General features: G+C 43.4%; 2 protein-coding genes across 2 annotated transcripts; one reads left to right on the top strand and one right to left on the bottom strand.

The window, feature by feature from the left end:
- The first annotated feature begins 15 nt into the window (after positions 1-15).
- Positions 16-5,896, top strand: LOC110988343 (uncharacterized). Its single transcript, XM_087141912.1, has 2 exons — positions 16-1,470; positions 1,719-5,896. Exons 1-2 carry the CDS (start codon positions 1,350-1,352, stop codon positions 3,842-3,844), a joined length of 2,247 nt encoding a protein of 748 aa, XP_086998038.1. The 5' UTR covers positions 16-1,349; the 3' UTR covers positions 3,845-5,896.
- A 1,006-nt stretch (positions 5,897-6,902) lies between these two features.
- On the bottom strand, positions 6,903-14,204 carry LOC147797721 (uncharacterized). The gene is made up of 2 exons (XM_087141911.1): positions 13,525-14,204; positions 6,903-9,721 (listed from the first exon to the last, which is right to left on the bottom strand). Exons 1-2 carry the CDS (start codon positions 13,685-13,687, stop codon positions 7,638-7,640), a joined length of 2,247 nt encoding a protein of 748 aa, XP_086998037.1. The 5' UTR covers positions 13,688-14,204; the 3' UTR covers positions 6,903-7,637.
- Between the last annotated feature and the right edge of the window lie 3,701 nt (positions 14,205-17,905).

The raw sequence follows: 17,905 nt of genomic DNA, 5'->3' as shown, positions 1-17,905 counted from the left end.
ATCGTGTGTAATAGTGATGTAGCAAAACACAGGGAAGCGCCCGGTTGGGCGAAACAGCATTGCTTAGCAACGGCCGTGCGGTCAAACCTGTTTGCCTTGTCAACAAAAGTGGTGGCGCTATACATGTATGGCTGATAGGCGTCGCATACTACAGTGCAGTCACTGCAGCACAGCCTGTCGTGTTTTGCAGACATGATTTAGTAACCATCATGGGCGTAAATCCCGGGGGTGGGGGTATTATCCAAAATCCCAGGGGGATGGCCTACTACTGAATCATCCCCAGCCCAATTTTTTGTGGTGAGCCAAAAATCAAAGCTGACTGTGACGAATATTTTAGACTTTCGAGGACTAAAGTGCATTCAATATCTCTCAAAAAATGGAAAACGATTATTAAAAGCCATAAACATGCCATTCTGAATGCATCAAACAGATGTGGATCAATATCATGAACATCGACCATATAGAGTCATATGATGTTATGCCCCCACCTCTGCTTTTTAAATTTTGATGGTCAGGCAAGTCATCCCCCACACCTTTCCAAATCCCCCATCCGCCCCAATTTCCAGCACAGAGGTGCCACTAGTACCCATTAATTACATGCACATGCAAACTGCAAAACATGGTGGTGAGTCTCGAAGAATTAATTATTCAAACACCGAGGCTATTTTCCGTAAACATGTTTTTGGTAACGGAACCCCACACCCGTTTGTTTTCAGAAGCCATAGGGCTGTTGGCCTACACGTACATGTATTGCGTCGTCCCCACATTACGCTATTTTGCCTAGGGTCACAGTACAGTAGAGCCTACATGTATCGCTGCTACATTTGGAAATTTTTCACCACAAAATAATTCTACTGTTTTGAAAGAATTAAGTTTTGCCGCTGCAAATAACCAGAGACAGTGCTGGCATAGATTCTTCTCTTAATTGGGGAAATAACTTAGTTTCCCCAATAAACTGTGCAGACACATCTTAAAATCCTAAGTAAGACAATCTTCTTCTTAAGTCGTTATGCTCTCTACTTGTATCCCCAGTAGTGCTGGTGCAAATCGATTTGTCCATTGTCCACTGACCCCGTTAATGCTTCTCCAGGTTGAATGCATTGCCTAGACACAAAAGCCGGCATGTTAGAAGTCGACATACCCACACATCACAGAATTCCTCTTTGCATGCTTCTACACAGTCAACGCAAAAGAGGAGTGTCATCGACCAAGGAATTGAAATCATGATATTTTCACGGCGAGTAGGCTCCAGTCTTCGAAATTACAGTTTCATGTTTTTAAAAAACATAATGGAAAGTTTCCAAGAGATGGAAAGAATCTCGTTGGCTGCTTGACGCGTTAAGCTGGTTATGGCGTCCTACATTAAGTACATCTTCTTTGCAGCCCTGACGTTGTCACTGGCTATTTCTCTGGTAATTGAGCTGGGTCCGTTCAGTGTGGCAGTTCTTCCGAGGTTCTTGAATGATGAAGGTGAGTGACCATTTTCCTTCGTCGCACCTGCCATGTCATTGTCATTGACAAGCGTAAAATTTTCCTGGTAGGTAAAAGTTTCGAAAGACCATTGCAACGCCTAAAGGTCTCAGTTGTTTGTTACATACATGACAGTCTCCCCTGTCTCATTGGGGTTATGGGTTAAAGTGTCTATAATTAAATATAAAGAAGCATCTTATCATTGAATTTCTTTTCAAGAGGTACTAGTAACCACTTGTTTCTTGTAGGGAATAATACAGCAACAACCCTTCTCAGCTACGGGGACCAGAAAAGGTACAGGATCATCATCATCGGCTCTGGACCCGTGGCTCTAGGAGCTGCACAAAGACTCTACGATCTCAGACAAGGTAACAGCAACACCGTCATCACTATCCTGGAAGAGATGGACAGGCCAACTGGCCTGGACTTGCCTGAGAGAGATGAAGAGGGCTTTCTCTGGGATACCAGGGTTTATGAAGACCTCTCCCATTACACCTACTTCAATCAGATCCTCAACCGGGCAATCACCGAGTGGAACTACCGACGCCGGGCGCCGTTTGCCTTCATGAAAGGATCTGATGGAGTGAGAAGATTCGTCCCTTACCCCGTGCAAAACAACATCCACATCATGGATAAAGGCGATCAGCAGAAATGCCTCTCCGGACTGGAAGAAATTACCAGAAATCAAGCGAGCCACATACCAGAGAATTTGGACCAATGGCTGGTTCAGAAATTCGGAGCGGGTCTCACGGATGTGTTCATGAGGAAATACTATAGGAAATTCTGGACGATGGACACCACAGAATTGAACTCTGTCTGGATTGGTGAGCAGGCTGCCGTACCAGACATTGAAGAGATCAAAACCAAGATTAAAGAAGTAGACAACGAGACAATCGTAAAAACTATTCCCCCTGAACCCAGCACTTTGTTTCGTTTCCCCAAATACAACGGGACAGGTGGAATATGGGAGGCAACTGCAAGACTGCTTCCCGAAGAATGGTTTAAATTCCACCAAAAAGTCATAGGAGTCAATGCCGACGAGAAAGTTATTACAGTGGAGGTAGGCCAGCATACCAAATCCCTGTACACCCTCAGATACGATACTTTAATATCCACGGTCCCTCTGGATACTTTCATCGGATTACTCAAGACCAGTGACTCATCTTTAGTACAAATACAAGAGTTGGCATCTCAGCTTCTGTACACTCACACCCACATCGTGGGCATCGGACTAAGCGGTCAACCTCCAAAGACCCTCGCCGAGAAATCCTGGGTGTATTTTCCAGACTCTGATTCCCCTTTTTACCGCGTGATGATGTACTCAAACTTTTCTGAGGATCTTGTTCCCAAAGCGGGCCTGTATTGGTCGCTTATTTGTGAGGTTACCGAACCCATGAACAGTCGAAATACAGTGCAGTGGAGCAAGACCAATTTGGTAGAAGCGACGATAGACTCCTTAGTCTCTTATGGATTTATCACAGGTGAAATGGTAGTCTCCAAACACTACAGGCGACTAAATCATGGATATCCTGTTCCTTCACTAAAAAGGGACGTAGTTCTAGATACCATACAGCCCTGGCTCTTGTCCAAAGATATTTACTCCCGTGGACGGTTTGGCGGATGGAGATACGAGGTTGCCAATCAAGATCACTTATTCATGCAAGGAGTCGAAATTGTGGACAAAATAGAACAGGGCGTTTCAGGGCTAACATACTTGCACCCGAGTCTTGCCAACTCCAAGAAAAACACCGATCGGGTCATTCCACTGGACTACGAGTTCGTCATCGCTCACTACAGCGAAGATCTTGAGTGGCTGAAACCCTATGCCGAACACACCATCGTGTACCACAAGGGAAACGACCCGGGTCCGCCCTTCCGGTTACACGCTTGGGAGCGACTGGAGAATGTCGGGCGCGAATCTCACACGTACCTGCACCACATCGTGACCAACTATCACCAGCTGGCCAACGTGACTGTCTTCGCCCAGGCTGACCACCTGAAGGGCCGCTGTTTCAAAGACATCCACCAGTTTGTCTCCTCTGCCAAGAAGGGCGTCCCGTGTCTCGGACTCCTGAAACTCCACACCGACTGGGGACGGATCCCTTTCACCAAAGAATACCTGGAGAGTTTCAAAAACCGTCCAATAGACAGAGCGAACGTGACTTTCGGTGAGTTCTACTATCACCTGTATGGCGTTCTTCCGCCAGCTAAGGGTATTGAGAACTGCCGAAATGGCTGCTTTGGAGCTACCAAGGAGATGATCTGGAAACATCCCATCGAATTCTATCAGAAAGCTATGAGCTTCGTCAGTAAATCTTCAAATGGAGAGGAGGGCCACTATTTGGAGAGAATATGGTACCATTTCTTTGCTTGAAGATGCGAGTTACTGTGATCCACATTGAATTTAAAATGGACGTCTGAGAATTACTTATTTATTAATAAAGCAGGGAAACATACTGCTTGGCGATATGCGAAACTATGGGGGTACATGCCAGTGAGCTTAACGTTTGAGTGATCATCAAGCAACACTGTTGATTCGCATCTTCTTCATCTTTGGTCAAACAAGTGCAAGAACAACAATAGAAGCAGCAACGACAAAGACGACGACAGCAGCGACAACGAGGAAACCAACAACAACAACAACAACAACAACAACAACAACAACAACAACAACAACAACAACAACAACAACAACAACAACAACAACAACAACAACAACAACAACAACAACAAAACCACCCAAAATAATATAAAATCTATTAATAAAAACAAGCAAAAACCAATAAATATTTTTCCCGGAGGAGGAAAACAGATAACAAAAACTTGTCTTGCCGGCAAGGCTGAACAGAATAACATGATTTGATTTGTGGAGATGACAAGCAAAATCAAGTCTTTGGGGGCACCCTGTATAGTACCGTACCGGTGTATAGGAGCCGAACATGCGTCGTGTGCATGTGTCATGAAGCCATTTTTTCGCTTAATAATTTCTTGAAATTATTAACTAATTAAAGAAATATGGCGGCTTACAGTATACAGTCGTCTTCGCTGTTTTTGCCTGGCAAACCGCATGGGAATTATGTAGGAAATGCTTTGGTTTTGACTGTGAATAGGGGACCATAATTAAGTTTTGTTGCTTGAGGTTTATGGCACTTATTATCGATCTTGAATTTAGGTTTAGCATGCCCAAGGGAAATATAAATGATTAAAACAAGACCTGATATTTTTCAACAAGGCAACCATCTGTGGAGTGCTTGATCAGTGTCTATGAACACAGAGGAAACCTAGTGCCCGTGTATCCAACCGCATCGGTTGACAAGAGCAATGTTGGTGGAGAGTGCCCACTCTGTTGAAAAATCAGCTCCCGTTGAGAGCAATTTTGCTGTAAGCTAATTTGTGTTTACAGTTGGCGTCAAGTAAGCAATTACTTCCTAAACGACTACAGTCGAACCCTGGAAAAAGAGCACGGCTAATGCGGTTTCCTATTTACAAGGGAAGTTAAGGTACTAAGTCCTTGCGTTCTTTGTTTCCAAAGTAAATTCAAAGTATCTGTCATGATAGCTTAAATAGTTCTAGCGACCCTGCTATAAGGTGACCGTCTGTATTAAGACCAAAGATCGTATAGCGCCGAAGGCGCAAGATGTATAACTCTGCCCAAAAGATGTAATTAACATGGGCGGCATATATATATATATGAGCAAGCCCTACGCCTGCGCAGTTTACGGTAATGCTTGGGCGCAGGCTCACCAGGTGCACGTGCCTGCCGCGGCGCGCGCGCCTGTGCATTAATGTGCATTGCGCAGGCGTATCGCTTGCTTAGATGGCGCTCATGCGATTACAACGTTTTACTTGCATTCACGGTGAAGTTCGCCATCTTGCGCCGCTTTGCTTAAGACGATGCCTACATGTACTAAATCAGCAAACTGTATTTTCTCATGCAGTCACACTTGTAGTTGAAAATATCGATCACACAAAACAGAACAAAACATTCTATGCGCCCCGTCTAGATCCATAGAGTTTGGGAAATTTTGTACATTGCATAATTCCCTAGCAGAACAGTCGACTATTCTTTTCATTTTTTGTGTCAAGAGTTCGGAGTCTGGAAGTCAGACCGGAATTAGAAGCCACTACTGCGGTGGCACAAGGCTCGTGGAAATTGTATCGTATTTATTCAAAATGGTCCTGACATCGTCAGCATACATTACAGGCTGGGTTTAAAAGATGCCTTCTTTTGTTAAAAAAAACAAACAAAAAAGACGAGTGCGGTAGGCTAATTTTTGTCATGGGAATTTATTGGGACAGTCAGATAGTTAACTCTGAGTAGTCGACTGGTGTAAGTAAAGTTGTCTGGCTGCTTTTATTTCGGAAAAAATGTTCAAAGTTCCCGACAATCTGCACAAAGCTACCATATAACTAGGTCTGTATACTGTCGACAGTTAAAAGACAGGTTTCAAAAGACAGCCATGATGCAGGCCCTAATGCCCTACATGTATGTGTGGGGCTAAGTCGTGCCCACTGCCCATTATTAGGTGCATGTCGAATTGTTATTGTAACGATTCTTTAAGTTGTTCAACTTATTACAGGCTGGAATAAATATTTATTGAATGGAAGAACAGCCATACCGTTAGAATTGTTTTTTAACAAGATTGAGGACTCGGAGGGGAGAGGATACATGATTACCGGAACTAAAATCCCATTCAATATTGTCCGCCATCTTGTTTTGCACCATGCATCCTAATCATGCATGCCTTCAATGTGGCCCAACAAGCATCACTTACGTCACGTGGACCATGTACCAATGTGCCACCTTACGGGCATGGTGAAATTGGCCCCTTAGCGCGCTGCGGCGGAACCACCTACTAGGCTACCAGTCAGGGGTTGCAAGTTTGAGTGAGCTACTATGCCCACGCATCCTACCAAGCTACCAAGAGTAGCCGCTCAAGCACATGGGTTTACAACATTTACCAGAACATGACGTAATTTGACACGACGCCTAAGACGAGAAAAGATGGCGAATGATCAAAACAAAACAGTCAAAGTCGGTGTAAAGTGTGCCTTTCCAAACGTCTTGAAAACCTTTCCGAGCAAATTTAGAAAAGATGCCGTGTAAATATCGTGCTTTTATTTTTTTCGCGTCTCAAAAAAGTGGGGGAATCGTTCCCCCGCCCCCCCCCCTCGTCCGACGGCCACGTCTATAAACCCCGTTTAGTTTCCAATAAAACAGAACTGGTTCGTTCATATAATAATGCGAAACGTACTGTCCTATCACGACCTTCAATGACGTATAATTGCGCGTCACCGGGGACGTGAGCGAGCGCCCTCTTTTGATCAACAAAATCATTCAAAACGAAATACATGTAGTATTAATTAGCAAGATTAAATTCTTCACCACACTGTTAAAACAAAGTTGCACCGTGAAGGGTTGATGCACAAAATGTATTGTCAGGCAATGTGATCGTGTTCAGATCCTGTTTTAATCTTTTTGATACATTATAGAATTTTATCCTAATTTGCCATCTGTAAAATGGTTTCTTAATCCGAATTGAATCGACACCTCTTCTACAATTCTAAAGTTCAGTGTTTAAAACGTCAATTTACAGTATTTGATTCTCTTTTCAGTTACTATTTTCATGGACAAAATTCATTTTACCGACTGCAATACTGTACATTAACATTTCAATCCCTTCACTTTCTTTGGTTCTGAAACAATCCAATAATATGAATTACCAGCTTCTTAGAGTAATTGAGATGCAAGGCAACTGCAGGTCTTGCTCAACTGCACTTCGTTAATTTTAAGCCATCAAACACCACTTTTAAGTTTACAATATGTAATTACAACCTGCCGTAATTACAACTTGCATATTCATATACAAACGATGATTTCAGAGCTACTTCCAAGCAATTTGAATAGTTTTTACTGCATTAGTGCATTAAGGTTTTAACTTTCAACTTCGTACATAATAATCATTATTGCCGTCCGCATTTAGACATGTATTTTAGTGTTTGTGTAGGCCAGACCCTGCAAAACGTGCTACAAACTGTTATATTATTCCACGCTATCTATGGCCTATTTAATGAAACATGAATATTAAGTTTTAGTGCCTAATAAGAATAGAGAAATGTACCATTTTAGAGCATTTTGCTTAGTAAACCCTTGTTAAACTCAACCTCTAACTTTTGAACATGGCCATCCATGTTCGCTCAAAAAAGTGACCCGTTTCTGGGTTGGAGTGAGAGTTGACATAGGAGATGGCCTTTTTGTAAAATGACAACGGATGCTTTCTAATCATTCCTTTAGTTGCCGCAAAACATCCACAATGGCAGAACGGAACACCCCCTAGCGGCGGCTTCGAACCCATAACATCCTGGTAAAAGTAGGCATAGGTCACATTGGATAGCAAGAGGTCCCTGTATTTCGGGTTCCTGCGAAAGCCTGGCTTGAAGGGGATTCCCTTCATGTATTTGTAATTGTAGCCGGCATACTGACAAGGAATTCCCCTCTCGGCCAATCTGTAGAACTTCATTGGATCGCTGGGCATACAGGCCCCGTGGTTTTCAATCTCTCCCTGCAAGAAGATGGTTACATTAGACAGCCGATCGTAGTTCTTGAGAATGTGATGCAGGTAAGTGTGGCTCTCACGACCAACGTTCGGCAGTCTTTCCCAGGCATACATTTGGAATCTCGGCCCCGTTTCAATACCTTTGTGGTACACGTGGGCGTGGTCGGCGAAACGTTTCAACCAGCTAATGTCCTCGTTGTAATGCGAAACAACAAACTCATATTCCAGCGGAGCACGTGTCGTCTGGGTGCCGAGCAGTATTCTGTCCACGAGCTCAACCCCTTGCATGAATGCGCGGTCTGGATTCCCGACTTCGTACTGCCAGCTGCCGAACAGCCCCCGAGAATAAATATCTTTGGACTGCAGCCACGGGTGTATCGTATCCAGTATCATATCCCTCTTGAGCGTAGGAACAGGATTTCCGTAGTCCAGTCGACGGTAGTGTTTGGAGACTACCGTATCAGCTGTGATGAACCCATAAGAAACTAAAGTGTCAATTGTCGCTTCTACCAAATTGGTCTTGCTCCACTGCACTGTATTTCGACCGTTCATGGGTTCGGTAACCTCACAAATAAGCGACCAATACAGGCCCGCTTTGGGAACAAGGTCCTCAGAAAAGTTTGAGTACATCATCACGCGGTAAAAAGGGGAATCAGAGTCCGGAAAATACACCCAGGATTTCTCGGCGAGGGTCTTTGGAGGTTGACCGCTCAGTCCGATGCCCACGATGTGGGTGTGAGTGTACAGAAGCTGAGATGCCAACTCTTGTATTTGTACTAAAGATGAGTCACTGGTCTTGAGTAATCCGATGAAAGTATCCAGAGGGACCGTGGATATTAAAGTATCGTATCTCAGAGTGTACAGGGATTTGGTATGCTGGCCTACCTCCACTGTAATAACTTTCTCGTCGGCATTGACTCCTGTGACTTTTTGGTGGAATTTAAACCATTCTTCAGGAAGCAGTCTTGCAGTTGACTCCCATATTCCACCTGTCCCGTTATATTTGGGGAAACGAAACAAAGTGCTGGGTTCAGGGGCAACAGTTTTTACGATTGTCCCGTTGTCTACTTCTTTAATCTTGGTTTTGATCTCTTCAATGTCTGGTACGGCAGCCTGCTCACCAATCCAGACAGAGTTCAATTCTGTGGTGTCCATCGTCCAGAATTTCCTGTAGTATTTCCTCATGAACACATCCCTGAGACCTGCTCCGAATTTCTGAACTAGCCATTGGTCCAAATTCTCTGGTATGTGGCTGGCTTGATTTCTGGTAATTTCCTCCAGTCCGGAGAGGCATTTCTGCTGATCGCCTTTATCCATGATGTGTATGTTGTTTTGCACGGGGTAAGGGACGAATCTTCTCAGTCCATCAGATCCTTTCATGAAGGCAAACGGCGCCCGGCGTCGGTAGTTCCACTCGGTGATTGCTCGGTTGAGGATCTGATTGAAGTAGGTGTAATGGGAGAGGTCTTCATAAACCCTGGTATCCCAGAGAAAGCCCTGTTCATCTCTCTCAGGCAAGTCCAGGCCAGCTGGCCTGTCCTGCTCTTCCAGGATAGTGATGACGGTGTTGCTGTTACCTTGTCTGAGATCGTAGAGTCTTTGTGCAGCTCCTAGAGCCACGGGTCCAGAGCCGATGATGACGATTCTGTGCTGAGCTCGATCATAGAAGTGACGAAAAATTGCCTTCGTGCTTCCTGCCATGAAAAGAAATGCGAAATTTTGAGTGTCTATTGCTTTAATCATTAAACTGTTCTACACCCTTGAAAACCACAATGGTGGGTTTGGGGCTATCCGCGTGGTCTACGAGGATATGACTCGCTAACCATTTCAATTGTGCTCGATGACACTTGTAAGTCATGTTTGCGTGTCTGTGTTAAAATGTGTCATTGTGTATGTCCTCTGTACAGTGATCGTGTACATTCTCACAAAAAAATGGCCTGGGTTAATTTTAACCCAAGGAAGGGTGAAAACTGCAACTACCCAAAATATGGGCTATGTTAACCCAATTTTGGGATGAGAATTACTTTCTGTTTCATTTTTTACCCACAGAATGAGTGGATATTAACCATTGATTGGTTAAAACAAACCAGAAATTAATTTAAATCACCCAAATTGGATTGAAACGATCTAAACTAATGAGTAGTTCCAGGTTTCACCCTCTCTTGGGTTAAAATTTAACCCAGGCAATTTTCAGTGCTGAAGGGGAAAGTTCGTAGACGTAATATCCAGAGAGCTCTTAGTTAATGAGACTGATGCTTAAGCCCCACATGCTTCGAAGCTCATTGTGCTGTTGTCAAGCTTGGTCAAGTGAGCTAACATTATGACATCAGCGAGTAAGGTTTCGGAATTACAGCCATCCGAACAACAGAGCCGCTATATAGGGTGTCTCAAAAAAAGTTTATAGTCAGAAAACTAACTGTGAATATTTTTCGAAAATCTCTTCTCCTACACGGGTTGATGAGAGTATCATGCTCTTATTAAACGTTTAAGATTTTTACGCCTGAGTGATCAGGAGCTAGTTTCCTAAATCGCTCAAAAATTGACTTGCGCAAACACTTGCTTTGTTCAGAATTCGAATCAAAAGTCCAAAAAAGCAAATGTGTGCTTCAATATATATATTTTCTTCACCCATTTAGTCCTTCACGTGACCACCATTTCGTTCCACACAGATCCGTGCCCTTCTCAGCATCTCGGAGACAGCACGCCTGATCATTGCCCTGTTTTGCCTGAGAGCATTGATCTCGGCAGTGATCCTTCTTTCAAGGTCATCCAGGTCCGCTGGTGGAGAAACAAAAACCTTGGACTTCAAATGTCCCCACAGGAAAAAGTCCAATGGCGTTAGGTCGGGTGATCTCGGTGGCCATTCCACAGGCCGATGCCATGCAATCTCACGGTTATCAAACAGTTCTGTCAGGCCCGCTTTGTAACCGTTCTCCCCCTGTGTGGTAGACCACCATCCTGTGCCCACCAAGCCCTTTGAAACAATCCATTTCTTTGGCGACGATAACGAGGCATTTGATCAATGACTGGAACGATGTTGGTATTGATCATTTGTAAGTACTTGTCACCGTTCATGTTGTTGCGAAAGAAGAATGGACCAATAATGCTCCCGCTCCCAATCAAACCTACCCAAACTGTCAGCTTATGTCTTTCATCACTGCGTAGATTTAGTCAAAATCAAGTGGTCGCTGGCCACGGGGACGATATTTTCTGATGTTGTGGGTACTCACAGAAGCATTTAAGGCAAATCCTGACTCATCTCCAATAATCAAATCTTCATGGAAGCGTGCATGTTGGCCAAGGAGCCACTGGCAAAACTGTAACCGTCGGTGATGATCACGTGGAAGAAGCTGGTGTCGTTTAACCATTTGGTAGGGGTGGAAGCGTAAATCCAAGCGACTAATTCTGTTGAATGTAGCAGAGGGTAACCCAAGTCCGTTTAATACGACGACAGCCCAACCTCTGGGCTCTTTCATCTCCTGCCTGCTGATTCGCTAGAGCATTTTGAACAGCTTGGATGTTGGCAGCACATCTTCCAGATATTCGGCGCCTATGCAAATCCTTCTTTGTTTAGGTTGTGACTTGTTCCTGTTATATTGTACTTCTGTACATTTTTGTAAACCTTTGCTCGTGATGGACATCGTACATGGATATTCTTGACGAAACCTTCGCAGGACCTCTGCAACACTCTGACTTCGATGGAACTCTCTTACCAAAAATGACCTTTGCTGGGGGGGGGGTGTACTGCGGTCTGACCATCTCGTTTCATTGATTTCAGCGCTAGAGAATGAGGCAGTGGCACGGAGGGCCTTCAAATTTATGCAATTACAAACATTCTGCAAATGTTTTGGTATGCAGTGAAATCAAACAAATGAACACCAAGTTGCCATTCTCGTTACATTTTTGTGGGGATTTGTAGGTGGGAAGAGACGGAGTTGAACGAAACCTTCCAAGGTACTCCAAGGAACAAAGCGCATACCATACTTGCTTTTCTGGACTTTTGATTTTACATCAAATTTGTTCTAAATTAGAAGTTCTTTACGCCAAAAAATCCGGTCTTCTGACGCGGGTCATGTTTTGACTGAGTAAAAAATCATGTTGACGCTTGTCCCGTTGATTTTAAACAGGGTTGTAATCTTATTTAGTATTTTGTTACACGTGTATTATTGTCTGGTGTTCTTATGGTTGAGTGGGATTTGTAACACTCTGTGAAGTATTTCGTTACTTTTATAACGACTGCCAGATACAGTTTAAGCAGCCACTTAAACGAAAAACACCAGACTGTGGTGTCAGTGAGTAGACCCCCTTTTCAGTTTTGGGAAACATTGTAAATTTATGCTTCCAATTAAAAAAATAATAATAAGAAAATGCAACGTTGAAACAAATGAAACCGGGGCCTATGCTTCAGCTCGAAAGATATTCTTAAAGATGCCTAATTCCGAAAACTGGCCTGATGAAGTTCTTGGAATTTTAATTGATATTATTCCACTTTCATTTCTTGCCATAAATATTTTCAAATTTAACAAAATATTTTATGAAGTCAATGTGGTGGTACTAAACCAAATTGGACTCAACACCTCAGGTTGAAAACATTTTCTGAAAAATGTACCAACCCTTTAATTCTTCTGTGTAATTTGATTACACTTTTGGAAGGATTCTCCTTTCACATTAGCTTTTCAATTTCCTTACAAATAGGTCCATAATACTGTCGATGAAAGTTATCAGCGAATGAAACATTACTCAAATAGAATTTTGATCATGACCTTTCAGAATGTTTATGCCTTCCGGAAGTCCCATCTTGTGAGCTGAAAACATACGTCTACATGTACATGTATCTAAACCGGACGGCAAAAGAAACTTGCCACTTCTGTCAAAGGCCACACATAAAAATTCACTCCATAGAAATAAACAATTTTTGTACACAGGTATGTTGCAATACCCCTTACTAATCACATGCCCAAAAGTAAGTGATTATCTTTATAACAAAAATTCTAAGTATTTATAGGTATAAAACTTCAATTTTGTGACTGCTAAATTTGACATCACTATCTGATGGCTGAGATTATGTACGCGGACTAGTGTAGGGAAAAATAGTGACACCGATGTCCATGATCCTTGTATAGAACTTTCAACAGGAAAGAGATCCATACGGGGACATCACTTGACGCCCTGTGCACAAACCTATGGGACCGGCCTGAAAAGATTCTGTTTTTTTAAGTAAATGCTCCAATATTTTCCTCGCTAACTTTGACATTTTATGTTATCACGTACTTTCTGATGGCTTGTAAACCACTGCAAGCATGGCAAGGGAAATTGATGTGGAACTCTTGCCTTTCGCGCGGCTATACTGCATTAATGGTACGGTAACGGTGTTTCTGGTGTCCTTTGAATGAGTTGTCTTAAACTATCTATCTATCGGTAATGCGGGGAGAATCCCAACTACATGAATATCCCTGGACCGTTTGCTGTAGATGGGCGTGAAATAACATCTACATACCTTCGTAAATTCTGCCATAGACGGGCCCTGTGACCACGTTCAGATCAAGCAGACCACTTCCAACCAGAAAGATCAGAAAAGACACCGCCAAGAGAGCCACGAATGCACGCCCCAGTCGCCCCTTCATGCTCTGTAACTTTGATATCACAGTGTACACGCGCATTCAAATGGAGTTTGACTAATAAAGCATGGGAGCGAACCAAGGAAATCAATTGGCCTCACTTCACCGAGATGGCACAGTTACATAGTACGTGGCATCCTCAGTATATGTTTCCAGTCGTCACACTTCTTGAAGTATTTTTCTGTGATGAAACGTCGAACTGGGTTATAGGCCTAGGCCAGATCCACTCCAGTCATCAAGGACACATAGAACCAACGAGAAGGCTCGATCAGTCCAACATGTACGCTGAACAAAGGAGCCTTGGTGACGTGCTTCAATCAGTTTCTCATTCTGTCATTACGTAAGAGATCTTTTCAAAAGGTATCCACCTACAGTGTGATCAATAGACTAGCTTGTCCGGTTACTCTATATTTTATATAAGAGGTCCTACATGGCGGCCATTTTTCGGTAAGAGCTTTCGTTCCACAGGGATACACATGAGTAGACATTTTGTACTATCCCTCCGCGACAAAGGCAATTATCTGAAAGGTGGCTGCCATGCAGCACCTCTATAGACCCTTTTCACCCACGTTAATCAATGTAAACAATACCACCACGTGTGGACCGCCTTGACCACGGTGATCGCATATACATGTATTCCAACCGGCAGCTCCAACCACGCTGCATGCTTGACTTGTTTATCTTGAGTAGGTATGCATTCATTACCATCACAACATATCATAGGCCCAGCACGATCGTGACAGTCGGTCAAAGATTTCTTTTTTGGGGGGGGGGTATATACACAATGGTATGTTGCTTCTTTTCAACATCGCCAACATGCACACTGTAGCTATCCATCTTGGCCATTGAGCTTAAGGTGAATAGCAGGCACCAACAATAATGTTTAAAAGAGTTGATTGATATCTGTCGGAGATTAAGTCGCGCTGTGTAACACTTCAAGGTTACATAATTATTTTGGCAGTCAATTCAATATAGAAATATTCATTGGCGTGAAAACCAAAAGACAATTTGGAGATAGCAAAACAAAAGTCGAAATTAGAACACTTGAGACACAAAGGTACATTTGGAAAAGCTGTATTAATCTGTGAAAAGCTCGTCATTTTCCTCCCAAACCAACGGTAATGCTGACTGAACCTCGCAGACCCCCTCTTTATTGAAATGTCAAATTATTAGTTGTGAAAAAACTGATAGACCAGCCATACAAATTTGACTCCACCATGTGTCATGTGTTGAAGCACTCACAGTTTCCGCCCACAAAACTCAAAACAATACCCTCTTTTCACAAAAACTCTACAGTTATTGAACATGATGCCATAGTCATCTACCTAAGGGAAGCCAAAAGTTGAAACATAGGTCTTCCTTCTGTTTACAGGAAAATCCCAAATTCAAAATCCCTGGGATCCTTAGATATCCTAAGTCACTGCAAGCGCATACAGCAGCGAAGCTGTGCATTTACAGTACGTGTATAGGCCTACGGGTGCAAACCACTAATTAAAGTGAGAGTTCCTGGCCAGCTCATTAGCATTAAAAGTGTCCCCCGCAGTATCTTTAGAAAAAGGAGATTGCTTGCCCCCCCCCCTCAAAATGGTGAGATTGTGTAAATCGTTGCCGGGATCAACTCCCTGGGTCTTTGAGCTTTCATATGAGAGCAGAAGGGCTAAAAACTACGGTTGAATAATGGTCCTAAATGCCAGAAAGTTTAGGGTTGCCAGTTGAAAAATGGCTGCAATCAGACTTCGGAAAAATCACTTTTGGGGGGGGGGGGTGATTTTGTTTTGTGGGAATAATTAAATATGTAATTGGTTAACCCATAAAAAATTGAAAAGAAATTGAAAGATAAGTGACCAGACAAGAATTTCATTTGTGTTTCAGAAATCTCAGGGATGTTGGCGTGCATGCTATTGGGCCCTGAACGGTGCTGATTTTACACTGTTTTCAATGGGGCTTGAATTAGTGGACTGGTCCACGGACGTGTTTAATAAAATCTGGACTCGCAATGCCCTTAATCAGATTATAGAGCCATTGAATCCACTCGCAGCCATTTTACCGAGCCGAATACAAAGCTTTTCTGGTAATGCCCGCCTTTGTTCTTCCTGACGTCAATAGTAGGGAGCCAACCCACGCCTTTGTATTCGGCTCGGTAAAATGGCCGCTGGTTGGCTTCTTTTTCATACAAAGGCGTTGCAAGTCCAGGTTTTTTTTATATACGTCCGTGGACTGGTCCCTTAATTCCTTAAGAGGGTAGATCATAATGCCCGGATGTACGCTTTTTGGGGGGGGTTGTCCACGAGCTAGAGGGCGCTGTTCACGTGCAGGAGGATCGAGCGAACAGGTACAATCCGAATTATGCACAATACACTATTATATCATAGAGCTACAACCCATGATTATATAAAACAGCGCTATTGTCGCACCCATTACCCAGCCGGCTGGTCTAGCTGTTTAGGTGTCGAACGATTGGCATGGGCAGCATCCGAATCTGTTGCCTAGAGCTGGGTCTAGGTCTTCAATCCATTGTGAATGCGTGGAGACGCGTAGACAATTGACCTAGCCGTAGCTCTGGAAGCCCTTTTTCGGACACGGCCATGGCGTGAGTTGCAACCAGACTGATTCTAACCGATGTGAAGTTAGTTCCTCGTTTGACGTTCGACATTCAACGTTGAACAAGTAACTGTTCCATATTCGAACGTTGAATAAGTAACCGTTTGACATACAGGGTGCACTCGCCTAAATGGCTATGGAGTGCAACAGGGACAAAAAAACAAGCTGTTTCCAATATATGTTGATTTGAAGCTTTGCATGATTCTGTGAAATAGTTTCATGAAAAAAAGGATGTTTTGCTTGTGAATATATATGTAAATGTACATTCAATCATTTCAATCAGTTACATGTATATCAGCCCACATGTGTTACTCTCTCCCTCGGGTATAAGTTGGCACCCACCTGTTTTTGCATTCAAAGTAAGAGGCCCTCAAGTCGACCATCCCCAAGGCCGAACTGCCCCCCCCCCGAGTCATAGGGCGTGAATGTTTCACAATAATTGATCCCAATGTTGGCTCGCTCCATCCATTAAATTAAGCGGATTCTGTTGCCAGTGAACCAATGATGAATCACTGATTGAGACTTGGATTGGTGTGAAGTAAACACCTGCCCCAGCCTGCCAACCAGCAGGGGATCCAACAGTCACACCATTCAGTGGAGCTACTGTACCAGTACATACAGGCTCGTGGCCTAAGAATAAGCCTTTTGCTAGTGAAATTTGAATAAAATCTGGTACCGGTACACTGAGTTCAATATCTGATTGCACATGAACATACCAATTTGAATTCCCCGGATAAAAGACACTGTTGCTATACCTCGTGATTCAGGGCAGGTTTTTGCATGGGGACCACCATCTCTGGAATGGACTGGTTCCTTTGTGCCCTTCTTATCCAGTGAAAACAGTGTATTGGTGCAAGGTGTCTCTTATGCAACTTAAGCAAATCTTGCCCCGAATCACGAGGTATAGCAACAGTCTTCAGTCTGGAGAATTCAAATTGTGGACTTGCAAAAGGCTGATTGGAAGTTTGTGCTTTTTTATGCAAATCTCTGCCCGGGGATCGCCCAGAATAAAAAACCTGAAAAAAAAGAGGGGAAAAGGAAAAAGTAGGGAACAGAAACCGGGAAACATCAATTGCCCGTCTTCTTAAAAGTTCCTTTGTTGATGATTTTCTGCCTGCTACTGCTAAGTACCTGGGCAGGTGGCCGAGTAGTTGGAATTTGTAGCTACTGAGCATGGGGTCGGGGGTTTGAATCCAGATGGCGGCAGCATGTTCTGATCTTAAGCAAGTCACTTCACCTCTACATGTACGTGTCTCTCTCCACCCAGGAGTAGCCAATAAGCCATTTGCGAGTTAAATTAAATAAAATCTGGTGGACTGTTATCTGACTGCACATAAACATAACAATTTGAATTCCCCAGACTAAAGAAACTGTTGCTATACCTCATGATTCGGGGCAAGCTTTTGCATAGCGACCACCAACTCTAGAATGGACTGGTTCCTTTATGCCCTCCTTATCCATTGAGAACAGTGTATTGTTGCAAGGCATCTCTTATGTAACTAAGCAAAAGCTTGCGTCGAATCACGAGGTATAGCAACAGTGGTTTTAGTAAAAAGAATTCAAGTTATGTTCACGTGAATTTAAAGAACTCAGTGTACCAGATTTGGGTCAAAGTTAACTCGCAAAAGGCTTATTGCACGTTATAAGGCAGCATCAGGC

This window comes from Acanthaster planci, linkage group LG10, assembly GCF_054643075.1.
Source record: "Acanthaster planci isolate LZ-2023a linkage group LG10, COTS_SCS, whole genome shotgun sequence".
NCBI lineage: Eukaryota > Metazoa > Echinodermata > Asteroidea > Valvatida > Acanthasteridae > Acanthaster > Acanthaster planci.
The sequence above is the reverse complement of the archived record's forward strand: the minus strand, read 5'-3'. Positions and strand labels throughout refer to the sequence as shown.